This window comes from Rutilus rutilus (assembly GCF_951802725.1).
Source record: "Rutilus rutilus genome assembly, chromosome: 9".
Lineage (NCBI taxonomy): Eukaryota > Metazoa > Chordata > Actinopteri > Cypriniformes > Leuciscidae > Rutilus > Rutilus rutilus.
Window position 1 is genome coordinate 18,236,900 of NC_140223.1, and position 22,145 is coordinate 18,259,044.

General features: G+C 40.4%; 1 protein-coding gene across 1 annotated transcript in view; it reads right to left on the bottom strand.

The window, feature by feature from the left end:
* Positions 1 to 324: 324 nt before the first annotated feature.
* sik2b (salt-inducible kinase 2b) overlaps positions 325 to 22,145 on the bottom strand; it is a 35,889-nt gene continuing 14,068 nt past the window's right edge. Inside the window, exons 5-15 of the mRNA XM_084419028.1 lie at positions 18,722 to 18,846; positions 18,097 to 18,220; positions 13,348 to 13,568; positions 13,094 to 13,246; positions 12,829 to 12,987; positions 8,708 to 8,939; positions 7,904 to 8,188; positions 6,674 to 6,834; positions 3,351 to 3,461; positions 1,460 to 1,551; positions 325 to 1,379 (exon numbers count right to left, since the gene is read on the bottom strand). Of these exons, the coding sequence (XP_084275154.1) occupies positions 824 to 1,379; positions 1,460 to 1,551; positions 3,351 to 3,461; positions 6,674 to 6,834; positions 7,904 to 8,188; positions 8,708 to 8,939; positions 12,829 to 12,987; positions 13,094 to 13,246; positions 13,348 to 13,568; positions 18,097 to 18,220; positions 18,722 to 18,846 (2,219 nt within the window). The 3' untranslated portion in view covers positions 325 to 823. The remainder of the gene's footprint in view (positions 1,380 to 1,459; positions 1,552 to 3,350; positions 3,462 to 6,673; positions 6,835 to 7,903; positions 8,189 to 8,707; positions 8,940 to 12,828; positions 12,988 to 13,093; positions 13,247 to 13,347; positions 13,569 to 18,096; positions 18,221 to 18,721; positions 18,847 to 22,145) is intronic.

The following is a 22,145-nucleotide window of genomic DNA, read 5'->3' on the forward strand; positions in this document are numbered from 1 at the left end:
CTGACATACAAGAGTCATGACTCATCCCTTCACAGTACACCAATTTGAGTGCAGATTCTGAAGAACTGCAATATTAGCAAACAAAATAACACTGTTGTGGTTTGAGGAGAACAGTTTGTTATTTTCAGGGCCTTTAGGATGAGCGTGAGGAGGAAATCCAGTGAAAAAAATAATAATCGAAAATCACAGCTTCATCCACAAGCATCTGCGGATTTGGACTTGAGCCGTTTAGAAGTTGAGAAACATCTGGTGGTAGCAGTTTTGGGTGGTGCAGGTCCTACTTATGGCTTCATTTTTTTTTTTTTTTTTTTTTCTAGTTCTAAATGAATCAGTATATTGCTTCAATATTGCCATGTGTTTTAAACTAACATTGCACTTATCGAGTGTGCACGACTAGTCTTTCGTAATCAAAGTCAGACGCTTCGATTGACTTTGTTCAGTACAAAACGTGTCAATATTTAGTTGTGCTGTCGATCAGGCTCTGTATTGCAGATCTAGGCTGTCTTTGTGCTACATATGGCGCGTAGCGAGCAGCTCCTATCCTGCGGTCAGCTTGGAGGCGACGAGGTGAGCCCCCGACGCAACTGGCCCGAACGCCACGCCATCCGGCACTCTATTGTGAGAGAGCAGCAGGTGGGACCACTGGAGAACGAGGAGGGAGGTAGGGAGGAGTTTCGTAAAGTATAAAGATCACAGCTCACGTTCGCAACAACCTAAACGTCGAACGTACAAAACTCGATCCGTCCCTGTGACGTCATCTCATCCGTCAATTCATCCGTAGTGAGTCAGATATCAAGGTAATACTGGTTATTCGAGTCTCAGCCTAGTTCACCAGTACGAAACCGTGCTGGGGGTCCACGGTCTCCATCATTTCGCTGTCCAGAAATGGGTCGGCCAATGCCAACCCTTCGTACCCAGCCGCGCCGCCCTCCGCGGGTGGAGGCGGCTGCCCGGGATCAAGCGGGTAGTCGTATTGCTCCGGGTACAGTGCTTCTCCTGAGAGGGAGTGGCTTGGATCGCAAGCTGAGTAGGTGTAGTTGAGGGGTTCGTGCTGTTGCGGCTGCAGCTGAGCGGAGAAGCTTTGTGGTAGAGGCTGCATCTGAGAGTAATGTCCCAGGTAGGGTTCATACGCTAGGGCTTCTGGGTTGGGCTCCATTAGGTGGCCAAGTGGCTGTGCATGTGCAAACGGAGGTGAGGTCTGGGGGTTCTGCGGCTGCTGATGTGCTGCTGCGATCAAACCCTGTGGCTGAGGTGGGGCTCCGGAGTCCTGGTGGCCCATGGTTGCACAGGGAGCGTAAGGGTCCTCCACAATATGCATCTGGTTAAAGTATGTCTGCATTTGAGTTTGTTTATGAAGATATAGACGTTTTTGTTGCAGCCTGCGTATCGAACAGAAGGGGTTTAATAGACGGATCACTTGTTTGACATCAAGAAAGACCGCAGTAAAGAAGGGTAGTACCTGTGTTCCTGCAGCTGCTGCTCCAGACTGCGAGGAGTTTCTTTGCAGAACATCTGACAACTGCTGGGGCTGTTGGCCATCAGTGTGGCTTTCTGTACAGAGATGCACAACATCAAGGATTGTGAAATGCAGAGCTCTAGCAATCTTTCAGCACTGCCATAAAAATCTTGAGAAATACTGCAGTGAACCTTTGGCCTTTTATCACTTTAATTGATAGAGATAGCAGAAAGAGGACAGGAAATGGAAAGAACAGAGAGCTAAGCACCAACAGCAGATAAGTATTAAATAATATATTTCAACATCTTTGCAAATGTCAAAGCTTACTGCAAAAGGTATAGGCCAAAGGTATTGTGTGGCTGCTAGCATGTTTTTATGTGGTTGCAAGCATGTTGGAATGTATTTGCTAGGAGTAGGAATCTTTTGGTACCTCACGGTTAGATTCAAATCGATTTTTAATAAAATTTTGATATGTGCATAGATTTGATTGTTATTTACTGTTTTGTGTTACTTTTCTTATTTGACTGCGGTAGACAGTTTAATAGGTCTAGAAGGAAAAAAATCCAACTGAATTTAGTTTTTCTTCCCATTTTAGTCAATCCAATATAAAACAAATGCCCTTTAAGCTGACTATAATCATTACAGTCTTCTGTAATAAAGCAAGGCAGGCAATTTTATTTTATTTCTTTATATTAAAAATAGGAACAAAGAAGCGCATTACAAACACGTTTTCCAGGTACAGTAGCATAGGTTACTACTTTGTCTTCACTGTATGAATTGTATGAATAGAAATTGATTCATATTAAAGATATAAAAGTGATTCAGTCAAAAGCAGTGAGTTTCTTTTTAAATTAACATTAATGAAACGGATGGCAACAGTTTATGAGGTTGCTGTCCCTTTAAGAATGAATGCATGGATCTAATATACTGTTACACATCCGATTTTCTCCCATTTGTTTTTGTTCGCGTAGGAAAAATAGACTGTTCACAGTGAATACTCCACAGTCCACACGATTCGCATTTTGACAATTATGTGTGTAGCTGTGAAAGAGAACTGAACGAGTCCTTGTTCGCGGCTTATTGTGATTAACGTCAATAACTTTAAAGGGATAGTTCGGCCAAAAATGAAAATAACTGGCTTCCGGCAACGGTCGGCGCGCGTTCACGGGAGATGGATGCCGGCGTATGACGTAGCGTAGTAAGCGTCGTGACGTAGAACGAAGTACAGCTAAATCAAACGCTACGTCCTACGTCGGCATCCATCTCCCGTGAACGCGCGTCGACCGTTGCCGGAAGCCAGTTATTTTCGTTTATAAAGTTTTAAATATGTATATTTTTACGACAAAACCGCACGGATTACCCTCAGAAGGCCTTCGTTTATCCCCCTGAAGCCGGATGGATTACTTTTGTGAAGGATGCATGCACATTTTTGGGACTTGAAGGAGGTGGACCCCATAACTTGACATTATAACCACTGAAAGATCTAAGACATTTTCTAAAATAACTGAAAATGTGTTCGTCTGAAGAATGATTGACATATGCATCTCGAACGGCTTGAGGGTGAGTAAATCATGGGTTTAATATCATTTTTGGCCGAACTATCCCTTTAAGTAATTTTAAGTAGTACTGCTAAGTCAAAGAAGTGTAACACTTTAGAAAAATGATTTTTGAAATTTGTGAAATTCTGGATGGTTGCTAGCATCTTGCTATGTTGTTCATCCAGGTAAGACTGTCTGAGCAGTAGTAATATTTATGCTTGTCTTAACCTATCATTACTAAGCAACTATTGTAGACCATGAAGCCTCAGAAATGTGCTTTGTAAGTGTACACACATCTCAGATGGACTATAATGATCATTAGCTGGATGACGTTGGCAGAAATAAAGGTGCGTCACCTGTATTCTGTGAGAGAGGTACTGCGGCTCCAGACTCTGTCTCCTGGACAACAGTGCGGGGTGTGTTCCACCTGAGCATAGAGGCATGTCATGCTGGTGACCTCTTTCCTCCTGCACAAACCATACATACACACAGAAAACATGTCAGCGCCTTGCTAGGTGGCCACATCGGCGGCTGTGCACTCAAATGCATAAATTCATTACTTGGTTATGAAAAGGCTGAATAGCTGTCCAGTGACCCAGAGGGAAAAACATGCCAGTCTGCTCTAGTAGCTGATCCTACTCACAATGCCACATGCTTCTAATGGAAGATCATTTTTCACTGTTCTTTTTTCTACTCTATTAGCTCACTAAAATGAACATGATTTAGAGCAGATTTTTTTCTTGGACTTCATCTAGACACTGGCGCCTGCTGCCCTGTGCGGTACCCCTACTAGTTATTCCCATAAGTGTTTATTCATTGATTCATACTAAATCTCTGTCTTCGGCTTGCATGGAGCAATGGGCACCAGCCACCAGCCTGTTACTCGACAATGGCCGCATTCAGCGGGCTTACCGGATGGACAGTAAACAACTGACAATTGGCTGCTTCTTCTCCAGTCATTACATAAGCGGGCTGTCTGTGTGTCAGTAGGGAGGTTAGAAGGGTAGAAGAGTTCAAGTAAGGGCGTTCTGGAACTTTTGAACAAAAGTAACTCGCAGTAATACATTTCACAATAATGTCTTAGAACCCTGGTTCACCTCAACCTGGGAATGTTGCAATTACTACACCAGCATTAAGGCCTTCTCCCTGTTCACAAATTTTACTGAGCAAAGCTTCAAGCTACAGTATTGTGTGCAGGTCAAGCGTTAAAACGCAACACTCATAGTTCAACTATTTCAACTGTGACCTATTTGCCACCGGTGGAATGCAGACAATGATTACTGAGGGTTTCTCTTCGTGAAAACAACATGGGAAAAAAAAACATTAAAATATTATGTGGAAATAACTGTATATATACACACACACACACTGCCCTGCCGCTGTTTGGATTTAAATAGGCAAATGCTTAAGAGTCTATGATTGGATCATCATAGCAGTGATTTTTACGTTTCTAGCATGTTTGGCAACAGTTCTTCTCTAACCCTAATTGATAAAGTGTGTAGCTTTTCATTTCTTAAGCAACCATGTGGGAAGACAGATCATGGCAATATTTCCAGGATGACAATGTCAAGATTCATCAGGCTCAAATTGGGAAAGAATGGTTGGGAGGCAGCATGAAGAATCATTTTCACACATGAACTGATGCACCTCTGAGTCCAGACCTTGAATTCATTGAAAGTCTTTGGGATGTGCTGGAGTAGACTTTACAGATTGCTTGACTCTTGCATTTTCAGTACAAGACCTTGACCAAAAATGTATGCCCCTCTTGATGGAAATAAATGTTGTGATGTTATTTCTATTCTATTCTTGTCAAGATCTTGTATTGACAATGCAAGTGTACCAGTGTATCTTTTTTCTAAACAATACTAGAGGAGTATAAGATATATAAATCAAATATACATGTAGAATTGTTTATTATTTAAATTTACATTTATGCACATTTACATTATTTTCAGTTCTTGCTTTCCCTGGGAATCGAACCCATGACCTTGGTGTTGCAAGCGCCAATGCTCTACTGTTTGAGCTACAGGAAAATTGTATTTCTTGGTAACCGTTTAAAAATATATATTAATAACACAAGTTACTGTTAATTTTGATAGCCTTAATTTTTTTTTTTTTTTGCAATTTTCTGCAGACCTCAGTTTGAAAACTTCTGCATTGGTCCTTCAGAATTGCAATGCCCGGTTCAGACTACAGGATTTTAGCCTGATTGTGGCACGATACATTTGACGTAGAGTGTTCTTAACAACAATGGGCGCCAGGACACAAAAATCCATCGTTTTATCTCGTATAGTGGACGACAACTGATGCCACGTCTGTGATGCTTCACGACATCACAAATTTTTTCCGGTCTTCCGAGACGGGTTCCGTCACATCGGTGACATTGACCGATAGGAGCACAGAAGCTCTTCTGTACACAGCTTTCAAACATGCCGAAACAAAAGAGAGACGACAGTATTGGTGCAATGGAGGAAAGATTCGTGGAGCTATGGCAGTACTCCTGTCTTTATGGCCCTGTTTAAACCTTATATTAAAGGCCCCCTGAAATCAAAATGTAAGTTTTTCAGATGTTAGGTTATGAATAAGCTGGTGTGATCCAAAACAATGAAAAAATTAACATTTAGGAGATATAAGCATTCAAATTTTACAGTCTCTCACTTCCGCTAAAATGGATCACGGATTTTTTTGACATCACCACGGACTTAAGCTTGTCATCGCCTCTTCTGTCCAATCAAATGCTCTCTAGAATCTAAAGCATCCCGTCTCCTATGCTATAAATACCACCTGGCCAAAGCGACCGTGGCTGTACCTGTACGTTCGGTAGTACACGCATCAGCTGCTCGTGCTCATCACTTCTCTCAGCACAACATGTCTCAGTTCAGGGAACTGTTGGAGTTACTGGAGTAACATATACTCTGGGATATTGGTTTATTTCGAGTCGGAGGGACTGTCAGGCACGTCCGAAAGCGAGTAACTTTAGAAAACTGTGGACTCAAGACGCAAACTGTTTTGACACGTTCACTAAAAAGAACTGGTTCAAAAGAACGATTCATTCACAAACCGGACATCACTACCGTTGACACGTCACAGAGCAATATAGGTTTGAGATGTGAGTTTGGTTGCTCAAACGCTCGAGTCCGTTTTCCAACTGTACGTTGGTTAAGAATGGAAAGGCTAGAATTTATTCACACATCTACTATTGAAGCAGAGGTGTTTCAGCAACCAGGTGAGTACATTTATTTTTACTACTGGCTAAAAATAAAAAGCGATATTTTACCTAAAGTTCTCTTTAGAGTATTCCATACTGTCCTCTTCGTGCAATCTAGAAACGTGTCAACTGTCATTCTCTGTTTTTGGGGCTTTTCTGATGACAAGACATCCAGTTCAAAACACGGCGCTTCTGTAGCCATTGTTTGTTTACGCTCACAATTTGTAGTCAGTCGATAGTTCCTCAATCTCAAGGACATTACACATGTTGTTAAAGACAGCAAGCAATAATTTGGTCGGGAAGCAACGCGTCTGACATGTTTTTTTGTCCACAACACGAAATTAGGAGTCAAAATTGCATATCTGACACAATAATTATCGTATAGTCTGAAACCGGCATTAGAGATACTACAAAAACTATTTTAGGCTAGCTCAAATCTGTGCTTTCTAGTAGCTCCCCTGGTGGACTGACCTGTAGTGCAGGGTCCAATAAGCCATGTGGATGTGCCTGAGGGCTCAGCAGCCCCAGGGAAGGGGTTTCTCCAGAGCCCATCTGCTCATACACCTTATTTAGCTCCAGGATACCTTTGGTCCGTGCCAGATTCTGTAGGTGCTGTCTAAAGGCCACCAAGCCTACATGGAGAGAGGAGTAAGACTATGAATAATAGCACTGTTATTTCCAAATGATTTAGTGATCATCAGATGATATTCCACCCCCTGTGTCATCATGAATTCTTACATGGGAGTGTCAGAACAGAGGAAGTGACATACATTCCCTCAAGCCCACGCCACCTCTGCTTGCTCCTGTGTGGTTCTACCATGCGACCTCTATTAAAGTTGTTAATCAGTCTATTTCAGGAGAACATATGTTCAGGCATGGGTGTAAATGCTTTATTCATCGTTCAAGTGCCCATTAAAATGCTGTTTAGTGGCTCTTGACTTCTCTGCAGCTAAACGGAAGAGGGTAGATGGGTTGAAAAAAGGGACTCTCAGGTTATTTTAGGGCTTCAAGTGATTAAGGGTAATTATTCAGGCCACAGGATGAGAGAACTCAATAGGACAGAGTTGGCCTAATCTTCAAAGCGTTCTCTGATTCACTCAATGAATCATCTGACGGGGGGGGGGGGCATTTAGAGGAGGAAAACAAGAGAGAAACAGGGAGAGAGTATGTGAAAAGAACAATAAGTGCGAGAGAAGACAAGGAAGAGCAGAGAAATGTTTTAATATAATGCATGTACCACAGTGGGGTTCAGATGTCTGAGACCACTTGTAAAAACTTGTGCACTTTTTAAAATTATTTTATATTTAATTATTTAAATTATTTTATGTAATAGAAATTACATCATCAGCATAACAAATTTGAGTGTCACATGATCCTTCAGAAGTCATTCTAATATGCTGATTTGATGCTCAAGAAACATTGCTTGTTATTATCAATGTTGAAAGCAGTTGTGCTGCTCAATAATTTTGTGGAGACTTTTGTGTAGATTTTCTTTTCAGGATTCTCTGATGAATAGAAAGTTTAAAAGAACAGCATTTGTTTGAAAAAGTTTTTTTTTGTAACAATATAAAATTCTTCACTGTCACTTCTAATCAATTTAATGTCTTTGTTGAATAAATATATTAATTTCGTAAAAAAAAAACTTTTTGTCCCTAAACTTTTGTGTATTTATTCTCATGGAGAGCACAGGATGCTGCTCACCTTGAGTGAGTGAGGTGTCTGACGCCCTGCGGCCCTCGCGGAAGCTGATGGGAGAGCGGTTGTGTGTCTCTCTCCTCTGGGTGCTCAGCGCTTGCATGGTGGGGTTAGCGGGACGAGCGCTGATGAAGGGCGGAGTCAGGCGGGTGACGGGTGTGTTTGCCAGGACCACCTCGTTAAGAGAGGGCGCATCCTCCAGCAGACTGAAGTCACTGTGTACAGAGCCCATGTCATACTCTGTGTCCACGCTACCCAGAGAGGGGTTATGACCCATGCTGAACAGTTTACCTGGGTAAAGAGAACGAGATGACACTCATTTATAATCTTAAAGTCCCCCTGTGGTGAAAATCAAGCTTTTAATGTTGTTTATGTGTCTATGTGGTGTTTTAATGTGCTTTAAGACAAACCATGTGCAAATTCATAAGTCAACACCATTGCTGAGTATTTTCTCCTTAAAACTGCAGTGAACCAAAGACAGTCTCAAAAATGCGGCCTGAAATCGCTGGGGTTTCTGACGTCACAAACTACCTTGTAACCAATCACGTCAACGAGTGGATCTCTGAGCTGGTGTGAGTGAGTGGAGGCGGGGCTAATTTGCATATTCATAGAACCGCGTTTACTAAATGAGGCAAGGGTGTAGTTACATTCGAGTTTTAAGGGATACAATTATTGACTACAGGGGGACTTTAACAGTTTTGAAATAGTAGATTATTGTGAATTCATTGTCATTTTTATTCAAATTGATTTATTGACAATGAAGTGGGGTTTGAACCTATAACTATGTGGTTACCCCTAAGCCACACCCACCTCCACTGGTCACAATTCCTGGCTGGTTGGTGACCTCAGACAGTGTGTGTCTGCGCTGACCAAAGCGGGCCGTCTGATAGGCGTTGAAGACATGGGTATGATCATCCTCAGTGTCCAGCTCCTCCGTCTCGATGCCCTCATCTATAGACATCTCCATCATGTTGCTGGGAGACGAGGCGCTGGATTTGCGAACGGCCACGGGGGGCAAGGGGTCCAGCATGCAGCCGTTGACCTGGAAAACAATGTAAAGATCTCTAAATAAAATGTGGCGAACAGTATTTGAATGATGCTACTGTGCTTGAGGAAATTCCCACAGCCATGATGCAACATCTAACGCCTGGTATACATTGTACAATTTTGGGCTGGCCCAGCTGATCATGGCTCCTAAACGGTGGTCCTACATCGTACAGTGACGATGTTGCGACCAAAGATTGTCTGGGATAATTTTCTGACACTGTCAGAAATTTAGCATTATCATCTCACAGTGTGTTTGCTGCTGCGACCTACGTCTACTGACTAGCCAATACAAATGCAACATGAAATGGTGTATTGGTCATGGAGCTAAAACTGAAAACTACTTGCCTCAAGCTTCATTTGCAAAATTGGCATGCCAAGTTGTTCTCTTTTCCCTAGCCATGACCATGTCCAAATTCTCCTCTTTCGCTTCCTCCTCCTTTTTTCACCGAACATAAAAACAATTGCCAAAGTGCGATTCATCTGGCTCAATTTGTTTACCACAGGCGTATGCTGATGACGTTTTCTTCTATACTAACTTGTTTCGTAGCCTAAAATTCAATAGGTGTCATCATTGTACAGTCTACATACATGTCATATACCCAAGTTTATTACATCCATGTCATATAATATGAAATCACAGTCTGTAGCAGGCATTATGGAAAGCCTTCCCTGAAGATTTGATATTGCAATTGGCAAGTACATTTTCTTTAAATGAAAAATAAAATGTAAACTGTGAAATATATTAAGCCACATTGTGAGACAAAGTTGTTTCGTTATTACTCTGAAGTGGAAGTGTAGTATATTTAACACTAAACCGACTTGAGCTGAATAATGACACTATTATCTTGCTATAGCTGTTTTACAGCAGAATTTGAATCTCATATTTGATTAAATTTGCATTATTAGTTATTTTATATCCCTGTTTATTACTGTAAAGCTGCTTCGAAACCATTTTTATTGTATCAAGTGCTATAAAAATAAAGGTGACTTGATTAGTATATATGCAATTTATATATTTTCTTTAAAATATTTCGGAGATGACAACTTTTCAGGATGTTTCTTTCTATTACTTTGCATGAACTCTCACTTACACTGGTGTTGTAGATAAGACATTTCACCCACATGCCTCGGAGCACTGTATTTCCCGTAAACTAGTTCTAATCTTCCATCAGCCCTAACAAGTTACCCACAGTCCTGAGGCACATTTCCACTCAGTCAGCACCATGCACATGTACTTTTACGTGCTGTACGATGACAGGCAGAACTTGATGAACACATTCCCTACTGATTTGGGGACTGAGCGAGGGTAAACAAAAGCTCTGCAGTCTCTCCCTTTTTGCCTCTTTTTATTGCTCCCTCTCTTTCACTCCAGCATTTCGTTCAAACGAATGAGTGAGCTGAAGAGGAGGGGGTGGAAGTCTGGAATGCATGGACAGGAAGTGTGTTTTGGCTGAGAGGGCCGTCAGAGCCTCATGCAGACAGAGTACACTGAGAGAGACATGCCATTAAACACACACACTCAACCAACATGGATCATCTGGATGAGTTGAGTTTCCTGCAGCATGCTGGGCCAGGAATGCTGTTATCCCAACACACGGTTAAAGAACAGCCACAGATCCTCTCTTTAGTTTATTCTTTTGCATTTCAGCCCATCTTTGTGCCCGGCCCCTCTGTTATTCACACACAAACAGTGTGATCATTCGGACTCTGAACAAATTATGTAATCCCAGCCGTCCCCTCCCCACCAGTGGTTGTGTTGTACTCTGAGATCAAGCTTCAGATTTGATGATCTCGTACAGGAGAGAGTGCCACAATTCCCCCTGAGATCTTTAAGGGGACGTGTGTCATTTTCAATGCTGAAATATTGAATTCTATCTCATGTGGAGAAAGTGGAGACTACTATAAATAAGCCATTTGTAGGTTGATTTCTCCAAAAAGTGTTAACACAATCGCTGTTTTATCTCAAGTAGTAAGTTTGGGTGGGGGCTATCTGTTTGTTCAGCCAATGGCACACAGGAACATGTTTAAGGAAACCTGTGTGGAAACATACATTATTTTATGCAATTATGTTTTGTAATCTTTCAACACAATGTTGAAAAAACGACTTCTGTTTCTTGCTAATGTCACAAAAAGTTCTCCCATCCATCCTCCAATCATATGGAGTCACAAAGATTTTTTTTATGACCTGAACAATTCAGGGTTAATATCATTAACTAAAACTAAAACCATTAAAAAAAAATCCATTACTTGAAACAAAAATGTTACCTGCAATAAAATAAAACATAAAAAACAAACTTATTTCCAAGGCAAAAATTCTCATGTTCATTTAGTTTAACTTAAAGTAACAAAATAACTTAAAACTAAATAAACTAAAACTAATAAATAAAAAGGAATAAAAACTATAAAATAAAAACAAAAACACAACAAAATTACTAAAACTAAATTTTAACAAACACAATGTTAAAGAGAGGAATTAGCTAATGCAATGTTCAGTATGAAAGCCATGAACGCTCAATTACTCCACATTTCCGAAGATGGTAAAAATACCGAAACACACAAAGCCAGACAGTCTGTGGTGCGCAAGTGTATGAGAGTGAAAGAGAGAGAGAAGAAAGAGTGGAATGACTAAGCCGGAGCGAATGGACAGCTGTCACGTCCAATGTGTGTCACTGCCAGAGATGTCTACAGTCTGACCCGCTTATGTAAGCCAAACAGCTGTGGACGGCCTCAAGGGGAAACACTCACAGTGTACGTCTCACCTCACCATCAGATACGTAAAGACAAAAATGACTAAGGCCACTAAAAACCTTCAAAGTAAACAGCTTTTCCCTCATCGACACAAAATTGAATAAAAACAGTGCAAGAGCGAGTTAAAGAAGAGTCTTTGAGAGAGCAAATTACTCCTCCTCAAAGAGACAGATAAAAATGAAGACAGCGTAACTAGGTCTCGAGTGAGTGAAGTAGATACGAGTGGCAGAGCTGGCCGGCTCCTGTGCTGTTATTCCTGTTCTGTATGCCAAGCTGGCAGCCGATCTGGCCGTCTGTCAGGATGGTTCTGAACAAAAGGCTCCTCGGGGAGCGGGCGTGATGAGAAGGCCTGAGCAAACAGCCAGGCCCACTGCCTGACCTTGGAAGGACTAACGTTGCTTAACAGCAATGTAGGGAAGGAGTGTAAGAGCACTCAGCGTGCGGCAGTCAGATTCAACTCTGTAACAACAGCTGTTTGTATCAGCGTCTCAACAGCCCTGCACATCAATGTAGAAAGAATGTCTCAGAAGAATGGGCTTATGGGAGATTTTGTTAAAATGCATATATAGTAGACATAGAGATCTATCTAGATCTATCTATCTTATAATATACCCTGAATCATAATCACACTGTGTTCTCACCTGATGGAGTTTGGGTTCCTTGCCACTGTCACATCTGGCTTGCTTAGTTGGGGACACTAAGTATTCAACAATGTTATTGTTCTTATTGTTCTGACTGTATTGACGCTGCTGTATGAGAAGTGAACAGAGCTGGATGATGACATCACTGTTTTCTGCAGAACTGCTTTGTAGATGAAATGAACTAATTTAATAATTGATGGATCTTTACAATGGAACTGAATCAACACTGAACTGACTTCAGGTGAACAACAGCCGAAATACATCATTTTCCTGTTATCACTGTAAAGCTTCTTCGAAATAATCTGTATTATATAAAGTGCTATATAAATAAAGGTGACTATCTACCTCTAGCTACCTGCCTACCTATTTTAAACATTTGCTAAGTTTGAGTGAAAACTCTAGTTTTCATAGAAGAATCAATGCCTAAACAAGCAACGGAGAGAAACACAAGCTTTCTTCCCCTATAATTGAACATCTAACCCATTTCTCACTCACTTTGGGAGTCCCAACCTCCTCCTCCATGAGGCTGTGCTCAGTAGCACAGGTGGAATGTGGGAATGTGAAGGAGTCCGCAGAAGCTTGAGGCATAGCTGGGGATCGCAGGAGACGCATGTTCTGAGGCAGGAGGCTCACCTGAGGAGCAGCGCTGCTCGCCTGCGGTGCATAGAAAAAGATCCGGAAACAGTCAACAGCTTGGCCAACATCATACTTGCACTGCTGTTAACGGTTTCATTTTTAGAGGCAATTTGAAGAGTTTTACCTTGACGACGGTCTGCTCCGCAATCGTACTGGGACGTCTCTGGCGGGCGTCGAGTCGGGGCTCAACTGGGAAACTGCAGCGGTGGGCCTTTAGCCTCTCAACCAGCAAGTAGTAGATAGCAGCAAAATGATTGTAACTCTTATTCTGAAGAGACTGCAGAACATATGGAGAAATGATTAAAAAGAAGGGCCATTAGTCAAGCTTGTATGAACATTAACGCAATTTCATTTCTTAAAATCAGTGTAATTTCTCACCTCTACGGTCTTGTGCTGGTCGATGCCCAGGCTGTGCATCAACCTGAGCACCTGTTCACTGTATTCTCCCACACCAGCCTCCCCCTCCACAGTCTGCTGATATAACATCGGCCGCTGCACAGGCACCTCCATCACCATCCACTTGTGCTCCTTTATTTGTCCTATAGACAGGCGTTTAGAGGGGTCTAACACCAACATCCGCCTGATCAGATGCTCACAGTCTGCACATAAGAGAGGAAAAGAAAAAGATAAACATGACACGTCCTGTACCCAGGAATTGATGGGGAACTTTTAAAAAAAATAAAGTTTGGGGTCAGGGTTAGGGTGTGATTAATACTATAATAAAAACGCATTTGAATGATCAAAAGTGACAGTGATTGTGATAGTGTTACAAAAAGATTTATATTTAAAAGAAATGCTTTTCTTTTTGACGTTCTTTCATAAATGATAAATATGACACGAACAGTGGTGTATGTTGGAGGGGAAAAGGTCTTGGCGGAAGAACTGTTTTTTCTGATAACAGTTATAAGTAAATTATTAGTATCATTGGTCAAGTATTATCATAATTGTGGGAGCAGTAAGAAAGTTCTGTGCTTGTCTCAGCAGTGAGAACAGTAGCTCTGTACAATCTCAACCTGAAAAGGTCACAGCGTGTTTGCTTCACAGTAAACACTGCTGCATCTGAGACAAAAACTCAGCAATGGTGACAGCCTGTACCCTCCACTGCTTAGGACAAGATTTGTCTACAGTCCCTGCTAAAAACTGCCCAACAAATGCTGCACTGTCAGACCAACACAAACCATAATTACATTATCTCATCCGAGAATGCACAAGGTCTTCTGTCTGTCCCTGTGTCCTTGACTACTGACCACGTCTGACTCAGCTGGGCTGAATGAAACTGACGTCACAGGGCTGGTGGTGATGCGGCTGTGCTTAATGCTCCTGTTGCTCATTGCTGACTATTTTTTTTCGAGACTTGTTCATCCTGTTAATCTGTCACATTTATGGTTGCTGGAGAGCCTGTGAGACACGAGAGCAAACAGAGGGAGTCGCACGGCTACAGTAACACTCCTTGTGCTAAAACACAGTGGGATGTCCGCTTGCTGGAAACATCCTCCTCCTGACGGCTCCCTCACTTCAGCAAAAAAAAAAAAAAAAAAAAAAAAACCCACAGAATCTTATTAATATATTCATGTAGAAATCATAAGCATAAATACAACTGTGAAGACCTCTGGCTATATCTTGATTTTAGGATGAATGGTTACTGATATTATTAGATTTTTAATCACTGCTTGCTTTAAAGACAAAACTTAAAAAAATTTAAATTCGGTCATCATTTACTTGGTCTAGCACCAAAAAGCATCCTTAAAGTAGTCCATTTGACTCGGGCACTAAACAGCAAGGTTTCTGAAACTAAACAATAGCTTTGTGGAAGGAATAGACAAAATGTAAGTTTTTATTCACTGAAAATCTCAACAGATTATTGGGAGAAAGGGAAATTCACATTAATTTGTCTACACCTGGCTCCAGAACAAGACATCTACAAAGAGTAGTTTTATATCACAACATAGGCCCGCCTACTGGCGTTCAGTCACTTAAAGGTAGGGTAGGAAATTTCGGAGAGGCTAGAAATAGCAAGCTAGCTTTGAAAGCATAAGATCCCACCCTCCCTTCAGAGCGCTTTCTAAAGCCATGCCTCTTTCAAAACACATGAACACACCCTGCCAGAACAGTCTGCAAAGAGAGAGAGACGGCGTTACATTGCCTCATGTCTCAAAGTACATAACATTGACCGTAAACAACTTAGAGCTCTGACGTGTACCACCTGACTGCTACAGATTCATTTTGGCATTGATAGTGTTGCCACAGAAATGCATAATTCCGAGTCCGAGGACGTGTACAGCTCCAAGTACGAACGTCACGGGTTGTTATCTCATAACTACGGTTATGACATAGCTTGAACGCAGCATAAGCTCGTTTTTTATTGCTTTAATTTTAGTTATTAATATTAACCCTGGAGTAAATTCAAAGACGTATCAAAACTAAGGCTAGATCAAATTTATTAATGCCAAGTCAGCACAGAAGATTATTTTCAAGGCAATTACAAGGAAGAATAAAAAAAATTTAAAATAAAAGTAACGCAGTATGTTGTTCAGGGGAGGAGGCGGGAACCGGCGAACATTCAAACACTTTAATTATACCAAAACAAAACTAAAGTAAAAGTGTAAAAAATGTTAAATGAAGTCTCTCTCGACCTTCACTGTCGTCGCTCATCCTTTTATGCTTCCGTAGCTCTTTCGTGAGAGATATGAGTCTGGAGCGGCACACAGGTGACGCTTGTTATTAAATCACGCCACCGGCCTCGCGCCAGTCTCTCACGGCTCTTCTTGCCACAAATAATAATAATCTTAATAAAAAAAAAGACTTTTTCTAATGTACTTGTGATAGAAATTCTAAAATTCTCTCTAGTGACACCTCACTTAACACATTCTCCTAATTTATAGTAAAATTATCTTCCTCAATCATACTTTTATTTCACCTCAAAGTATCAAAGGGCGGAGAACTTGTCCTACATGTCCTAGAAGATAATGCCATTACTGTGCAAGTTCCTGAATGTTCCATCTCATCTTGAGTTCTCATTAAAGCTACCAGGATAATTCTGGAAAAGTACTTTTCCTTCACTGAGAAATAAGCCAAAGTTCCCTGTATAGCACACCAGGCTCTCATAATCTTTCCCAACTGTGTGTGTGCTGTGTTCACTGTGTGACGTAGTGTGAAGCATGTAGTGTGTGGTGTGTGCAAGCAGTCTTGGCTGAGAGCAGACTGAGGTGGGGTGAAATCCTGTGTGATGAGAGCATATGAAAACAAAATCTAAAGGAAACCCACACACTGTTCTCATTTTGGGGAGTAACAGTTTCACTTGGGGACCCGCAAGGACATGAGTTTTGGGCTAACATTCTCAACATGGCTTAATTGTTTAAATGTCTTGAACAAAGTCAACTGATCCCCTACTACCGGCCCCCCTCCCCCCAAATCAGAGGCCATCCTGGCAAGACCGGTAGGTTAACATGTGTTCGCACTTCCTCGGGTTACCTGATCCGTGCTTAATCACAGTGAGCAAAGCTTTTGAAAAATGAACAAATGTGACATTATGACTCTTACGTCAAAAGCGGACCACCCCTCCCTCTCTCAGAGTCTGGCATGAACTGGCTCACTGCCATCAGGATAGTCTGAACTATCATGCATCTCAACCTTTGCCCTATCACTTTATCTATCTCTTTTCTTGCTCTCCTTTCCTTTTTCTCAAATACAATCCTGCCCTTCACGGCTAGCGTTATTCTGCCAAAAAAAAAAAAAAGGAAAAAAAAAAAAAAAAAGAGTGGAGCGAACGCTGACTGCTTTGATTTTACTCTGCGTAGGACAACAAATCAGGTTTAAGGAAGCCCTGTATAACTAGATGGCTTTCTGGGTCACCTAACCCTGATTGGAATGCGTTGATTAGGAGCATTTAACAAGTGGGCTAATTTAGCTAGCATGTTCTTGCGATGCATTTCCAAAGTACTATTTAATAATTGACACACTATTAAAAAAATAATGGTGGAACCAATGATAAAAATATGACAAAAAACTTGTCAGTAGGTATGCTTGATAAGCAGTACCATATTAGTGATATTAAAGACTTTGTTTAATAGATTTATTAATTGCTAATTTACCATATTTTTACATACATTTTTTACACTACTATTCAAAAGTTTTTGGTGAATAGGATTTTTTGTTTTAAATAAATAAATAAATAAATAATTGTATTATTCAGCAAGGACACATTCAATTGATCAAAAGTGAGAGCAAAGACATTTATAATAATACAAAAGACTTCAAAATAAATGCTGTTCATCCAACTTTCCCAAAAAATGAAAACCACATCACAAATGAATCAAAATTCCTGAAATGTTTTCCACAAAAATATTAAGCAGCACAACTGTTTTCAACATTGATAATAATAATTTCTTGAGCACCAAATCAGCATATTAGAATAATTTCTGAAGGACCATGTGACACTAAAGACTGGAGTAATGATGCAGAAAATTCAGCTTTGCCATCACAGGAATAAATTACATTTTAAAATACATTCAAATAGAAAACAATAACTGCAAATAAATGCAGCTTTGGTGAGCATAAAAGACTTCTTTCAAAAACATTAATCAGTCTTGCCCAACCCAAACTTCTGAACGGTAGTGTAGATGACCTTTTTTGGCGTTGTCTAACATTCACTTAAATTTGACTTTTAAAAACACAAAAAATTTAATAACACTGTTAAATGTAATTTAGCAAATCTCAAAATGAATATACACATTATAATGTTGTGATGCCTAAATTCACTTGTAGCATTTAACATTTATTGGATATATTTGGACAAAAACAGCAATTAATTGGTTTATTGGTATCGACCAGAATTGTAATATCAGTGCAACCCTACCAGTCAACCTCACTAATAGACTATTCGGTTACATGATGACTAGTTTACAAGTTGACCCTCATAACTAATTTCAAAGGGATATGTTCCATTGCTCAATGTCTCTGAGCAGTTAGAGCCATTCTTCTTTATCCAGTCCAGACACACACAAACTGTAGCCAAGCACTTATGGAATGTTTTAATTGACCAGGCTTGAATTTCATGAAGAAAAAAAACAGCAACTGCCGCCAGAAAACCTCTCCTGGTGGACTTCGTGCACTAGGAGAACGTCTCACCTTCTGTCATGAAGTAAGGGATCCGGAAACGGCCCTCCAGAACACGCTGCCGCAGGACGGGGAGAGAGGGCCCATCGAAGGGCAGGGCACCACACACCAGCACGTACAGAACCACCCCCATACTCTGCAGGAACACACACACACACACAGCGTCACTCAATGGTGAAAAACAAGATCATAATGTGCAAATGTACAGGTGGCATGTGGCATCATTTACTTCCCCTCATGTCGTTCCAAACCTGTATGAATTTCGTGGAACGCAAAGTGAGATGTTTAACAGGAGGTAAGTGCTGCTCTTTTCTCACTGTATGTGAAAATTTCACCTTATTAAAAAGTCATATGGGTTTGGAAACGACTTGAAGGTGAGTAAATGACTTCCAATTTTTGGGTGAACTCTTCCTTAATGGCAGTAAAAAGCGAGCAAGAGAGATTTCACATGATCTGATCTCTATCTCTCTCACACGAACTGCAGGGTGTTTGGTTTACGCTTTGACGTCAGTCGAGTTCTCAAAGGTTGAATAGGTGGTAACACAAACAACTGTCAGCTGACTTACTAATCATTTACTGTCAAACACACTGCAGTGTGAACGTGCACGGATACATTGGAAGTGCAGAGAGGCATTACCCAGATGTCTAGCTGAGGTCCCTCATACTGCTGTCCCTCAAACACCTCCGGGGCTGCATATGGAGGACTCCCACACCATGTGGCCAGGGGCTTTCCTGACTGGAAGAAATTTCCAAAGCCAAAATCTGCAAAGACGAAAAAAAAAAAAAGAACTGTGAAATAAGAATGAAACTGACAGGCTTGGCTAAGCCTGTGCTCAATATTGATTGTACTATCAAGGTTCCCACACCAAGTGACCGTTGAACTTTTCCAGTTAATCATGACTGGCGTGTTTAAAAAGCATTTAATAGAGACTAAACCCACTAAAAAGAGATATTTCTAGCTGATTTTCTAACTTATTGAAAAAATGTTGTGAAATATTTTTACAATTTAAAATAGCTGTTTTCTATTTTAATATATTTTAAAATGTAAATTATTCCTGTGATGGCAAAGCTGAATTTTCAGCAGCCATTAATCTAGTCGTTAGTGTCAAATTAATAGAAATGTATTTTCTTTAGAGAAAAATAAAATAAAAATAATATTTTATAATATATATATATAAAAAATTATTTTTGATGACTGGTAAGATGTTAATGGTGGTTAAATGTTCTCATTTTACCCGCTTTTGGCAAGTGTGGAAAAAAGGTGAATAATGGATCCTGTAAGTGTGTGGATCATTTGTCATCAATTGTCAAGAGTTGAGAAATATAATATCCTTCCAACTGCATACCATAATTTCTGTGCAAAATCTGTTTACCGATGAACCAGAGGTGCAATGTTTGCCTTAAAAATTACCCAAGCCTCTGACAATACAGACACTGCAAAAACATCCTTCTCCAATATCCTAAGCCAAAAACACATTTCCTCCAGACATCCTCAAAGCTCACAGAATTATGCTTTTGCAGCCCACTTCTTTCTACTTTGATGACTAATATTAGTGTTGTACTTACTGAGAGGCCATTACAAAAAACAAAAAATCATTCCCACACAAACTTTGCTGTTAGAGTGTAATTTGCCTGTAGTACAGTCAGACAGCATTTTATATATATCTTTCAGATCTCATTAAATCAAAAATAGAGTTTTGTGACTTAGCCCATGTGTGTTATGTATGAGATCATCTAGATACAAGTAAAAATAAGATAAAGCATTTCAAATTTAGTCTTCCTCTTCTGAGAAACAGAGCAAAAATACAGATGACTCATTCTGCACTACACAGATTTTTGTCCAATCAAATGCCATATAGAAAGAATATATCAGTTTCTCTAATACCGCCTGTAACTGACTAGAAAATAGTGAATTATGTTCATGGCTGTGACTTAACGAATACCTAGTGCCTATTTTGTAAAAGGGACAAGCCCTTTAAAATGTTTCATCTGAACTTACTGTTTCAATAGGAAATACATCAACACAAAAACAAAAACTGAACTCAAACAATTTCTTGATGAAAGGAATAAAACATGATTCTGTGACTTGATTTACAAATTTGCCTAACAAGCTGTAACACTGTGTGAATGACCAGAAAATCAGACTGCATTACATAAGGTCACTTAAAATTTCATAGCGACTAAGTTGACATTATACCACAATATGTCTACGACAAATTTGTATAACATTCAAATTGGACAACATTCAGTGAAGGAACAGAAGGATGCTAAGCCAACGCACAGGCTGAACAGCATCTGTAACAGGGCTTAGTGGATCATGCCGTGCAAACCCTGAAGACGGAAACCGTCATCACCACCTCACCCTTGCTTTAATGGGCTGGAAAAGCTTTACAAAGTGCTCTGAGATTAGATACAATGGCCACCACTGCCAAAAATCTAAGACAGTGGTGCGAGATGGCCAAATATGGCTCTAAGACAAATCTGATACAAGTCTCTAAGACAAAAGCACAAACCTGAGTAAGTGGTTTATAACAAATAAGCTTACAAACAGATCTAACTTAAACCAGGAGGAAAAAAACAATCATAATTGTATCATGATAATTTCACCCTGAATTACTAAATCCACTCTTATAATTATCCAACACAGCACAAATTTTCTTAATATACGTGTATGTTTGTGTGTGTGTGTGTGTGTATATATATATAAAATTGTATTAATTATATAACCTTACATGTATAAAAAGTTAAACATTTTACTGTGTAGGATGTCAAATCATCTGATTTAATTTAAATTCCAGTGAGTATTGAGAGTTTGTCTATAATCTGAGCTTCAGGGACCTCATAAAATGAAAATGTGAACCTTAAGGAGAGATAAAAAGCAACCGTGGTTACATTACACTGTGACTGTGATGTAAGAAGCCGGTATGATGAGTCCATATCAGTTGAGCTGACCCACTTCATGAGTTGAATGCTGAGCAGGAGGAATTGACGTCAATGCTCTAGGCAGTACAGCGGCAGACATTGCAGGAGTGAGCCTCAACATTCAATACAGGAATCACTCAATATCATCCGGCCCCAGAGCTTAACTCCTGCAGCTTGGAAAACAGTGGCTAGTGCCATATTTACAGGCAGGCAGACCTGATCTTTTTGTTACTTTAAATAAAAGCTTTTATTGAGGTCAATAGCTCTGGCTCTCATAATTTCGTTATGCAGTGGACATGCGTAACACACTGTGCATTGGATTTGTGCTGGAGGTTGGTTGCGTAAAGATCTCTGGGGATCCAATCCTAACCATTTTTTATCCGGTTTCCCAATCATTGGCCAACCCCAGGAAGTCTCCCACTCCCACAGGTTTGCTCATTCAACACGAATAAAAACAGATGTATACTCTTTTCTTGCTTCAAGCGTTGACATTTTAATCTGTCATATAATCACAATGCAAAATCACTGTGAAATGAAATATATATATATATATATATTGCTCTGTATATCTATACAGTATGGGAAAGGGTCTTCATGGTTAAAAGATTAGAGTTTCACAGTGTCTTCTGCTTCATCAAAATGTCTTTTTTTTTTTATCATGATGACAAAGGCACAAAAATGTTTGAAGTGGAACATAAAAGGCCGATGACCTTTCTTTGAGTGACCCAGCTCCGGCCATCTTCTAAGAGGCTGACTGTGCATCAGTGTGAGGGTTAAAGTAAAAAGGACCTTTAACAAAGCCTTGTGGGACACCTCTCTGTGACTGGCTACTGCATTACTTGCTGTGCAAAACATCACAATCTACCATCATGACAGTGGAGTTTGGGCAGAAAGCAGGTTGAGGTGTCAGGAAAACTGACAGTGTTTGGTCTGTGTTTGAATATGTGCGCACATATGTGTGTGGGAAGCTCTCCTTTCACGGAGAGCCTTGGATGGCTGCGATACTCAGCGTTTGGCTCACTTTATATTGCAAATTGCAAATGAACCTTGGTCTGCATGTATGGCTCAGCACAGAATGCACCTGTGTCCTCTTGACGCAAGTCATGGCTTTGCCAACTGAGCAGTACCTGAGTCATCAT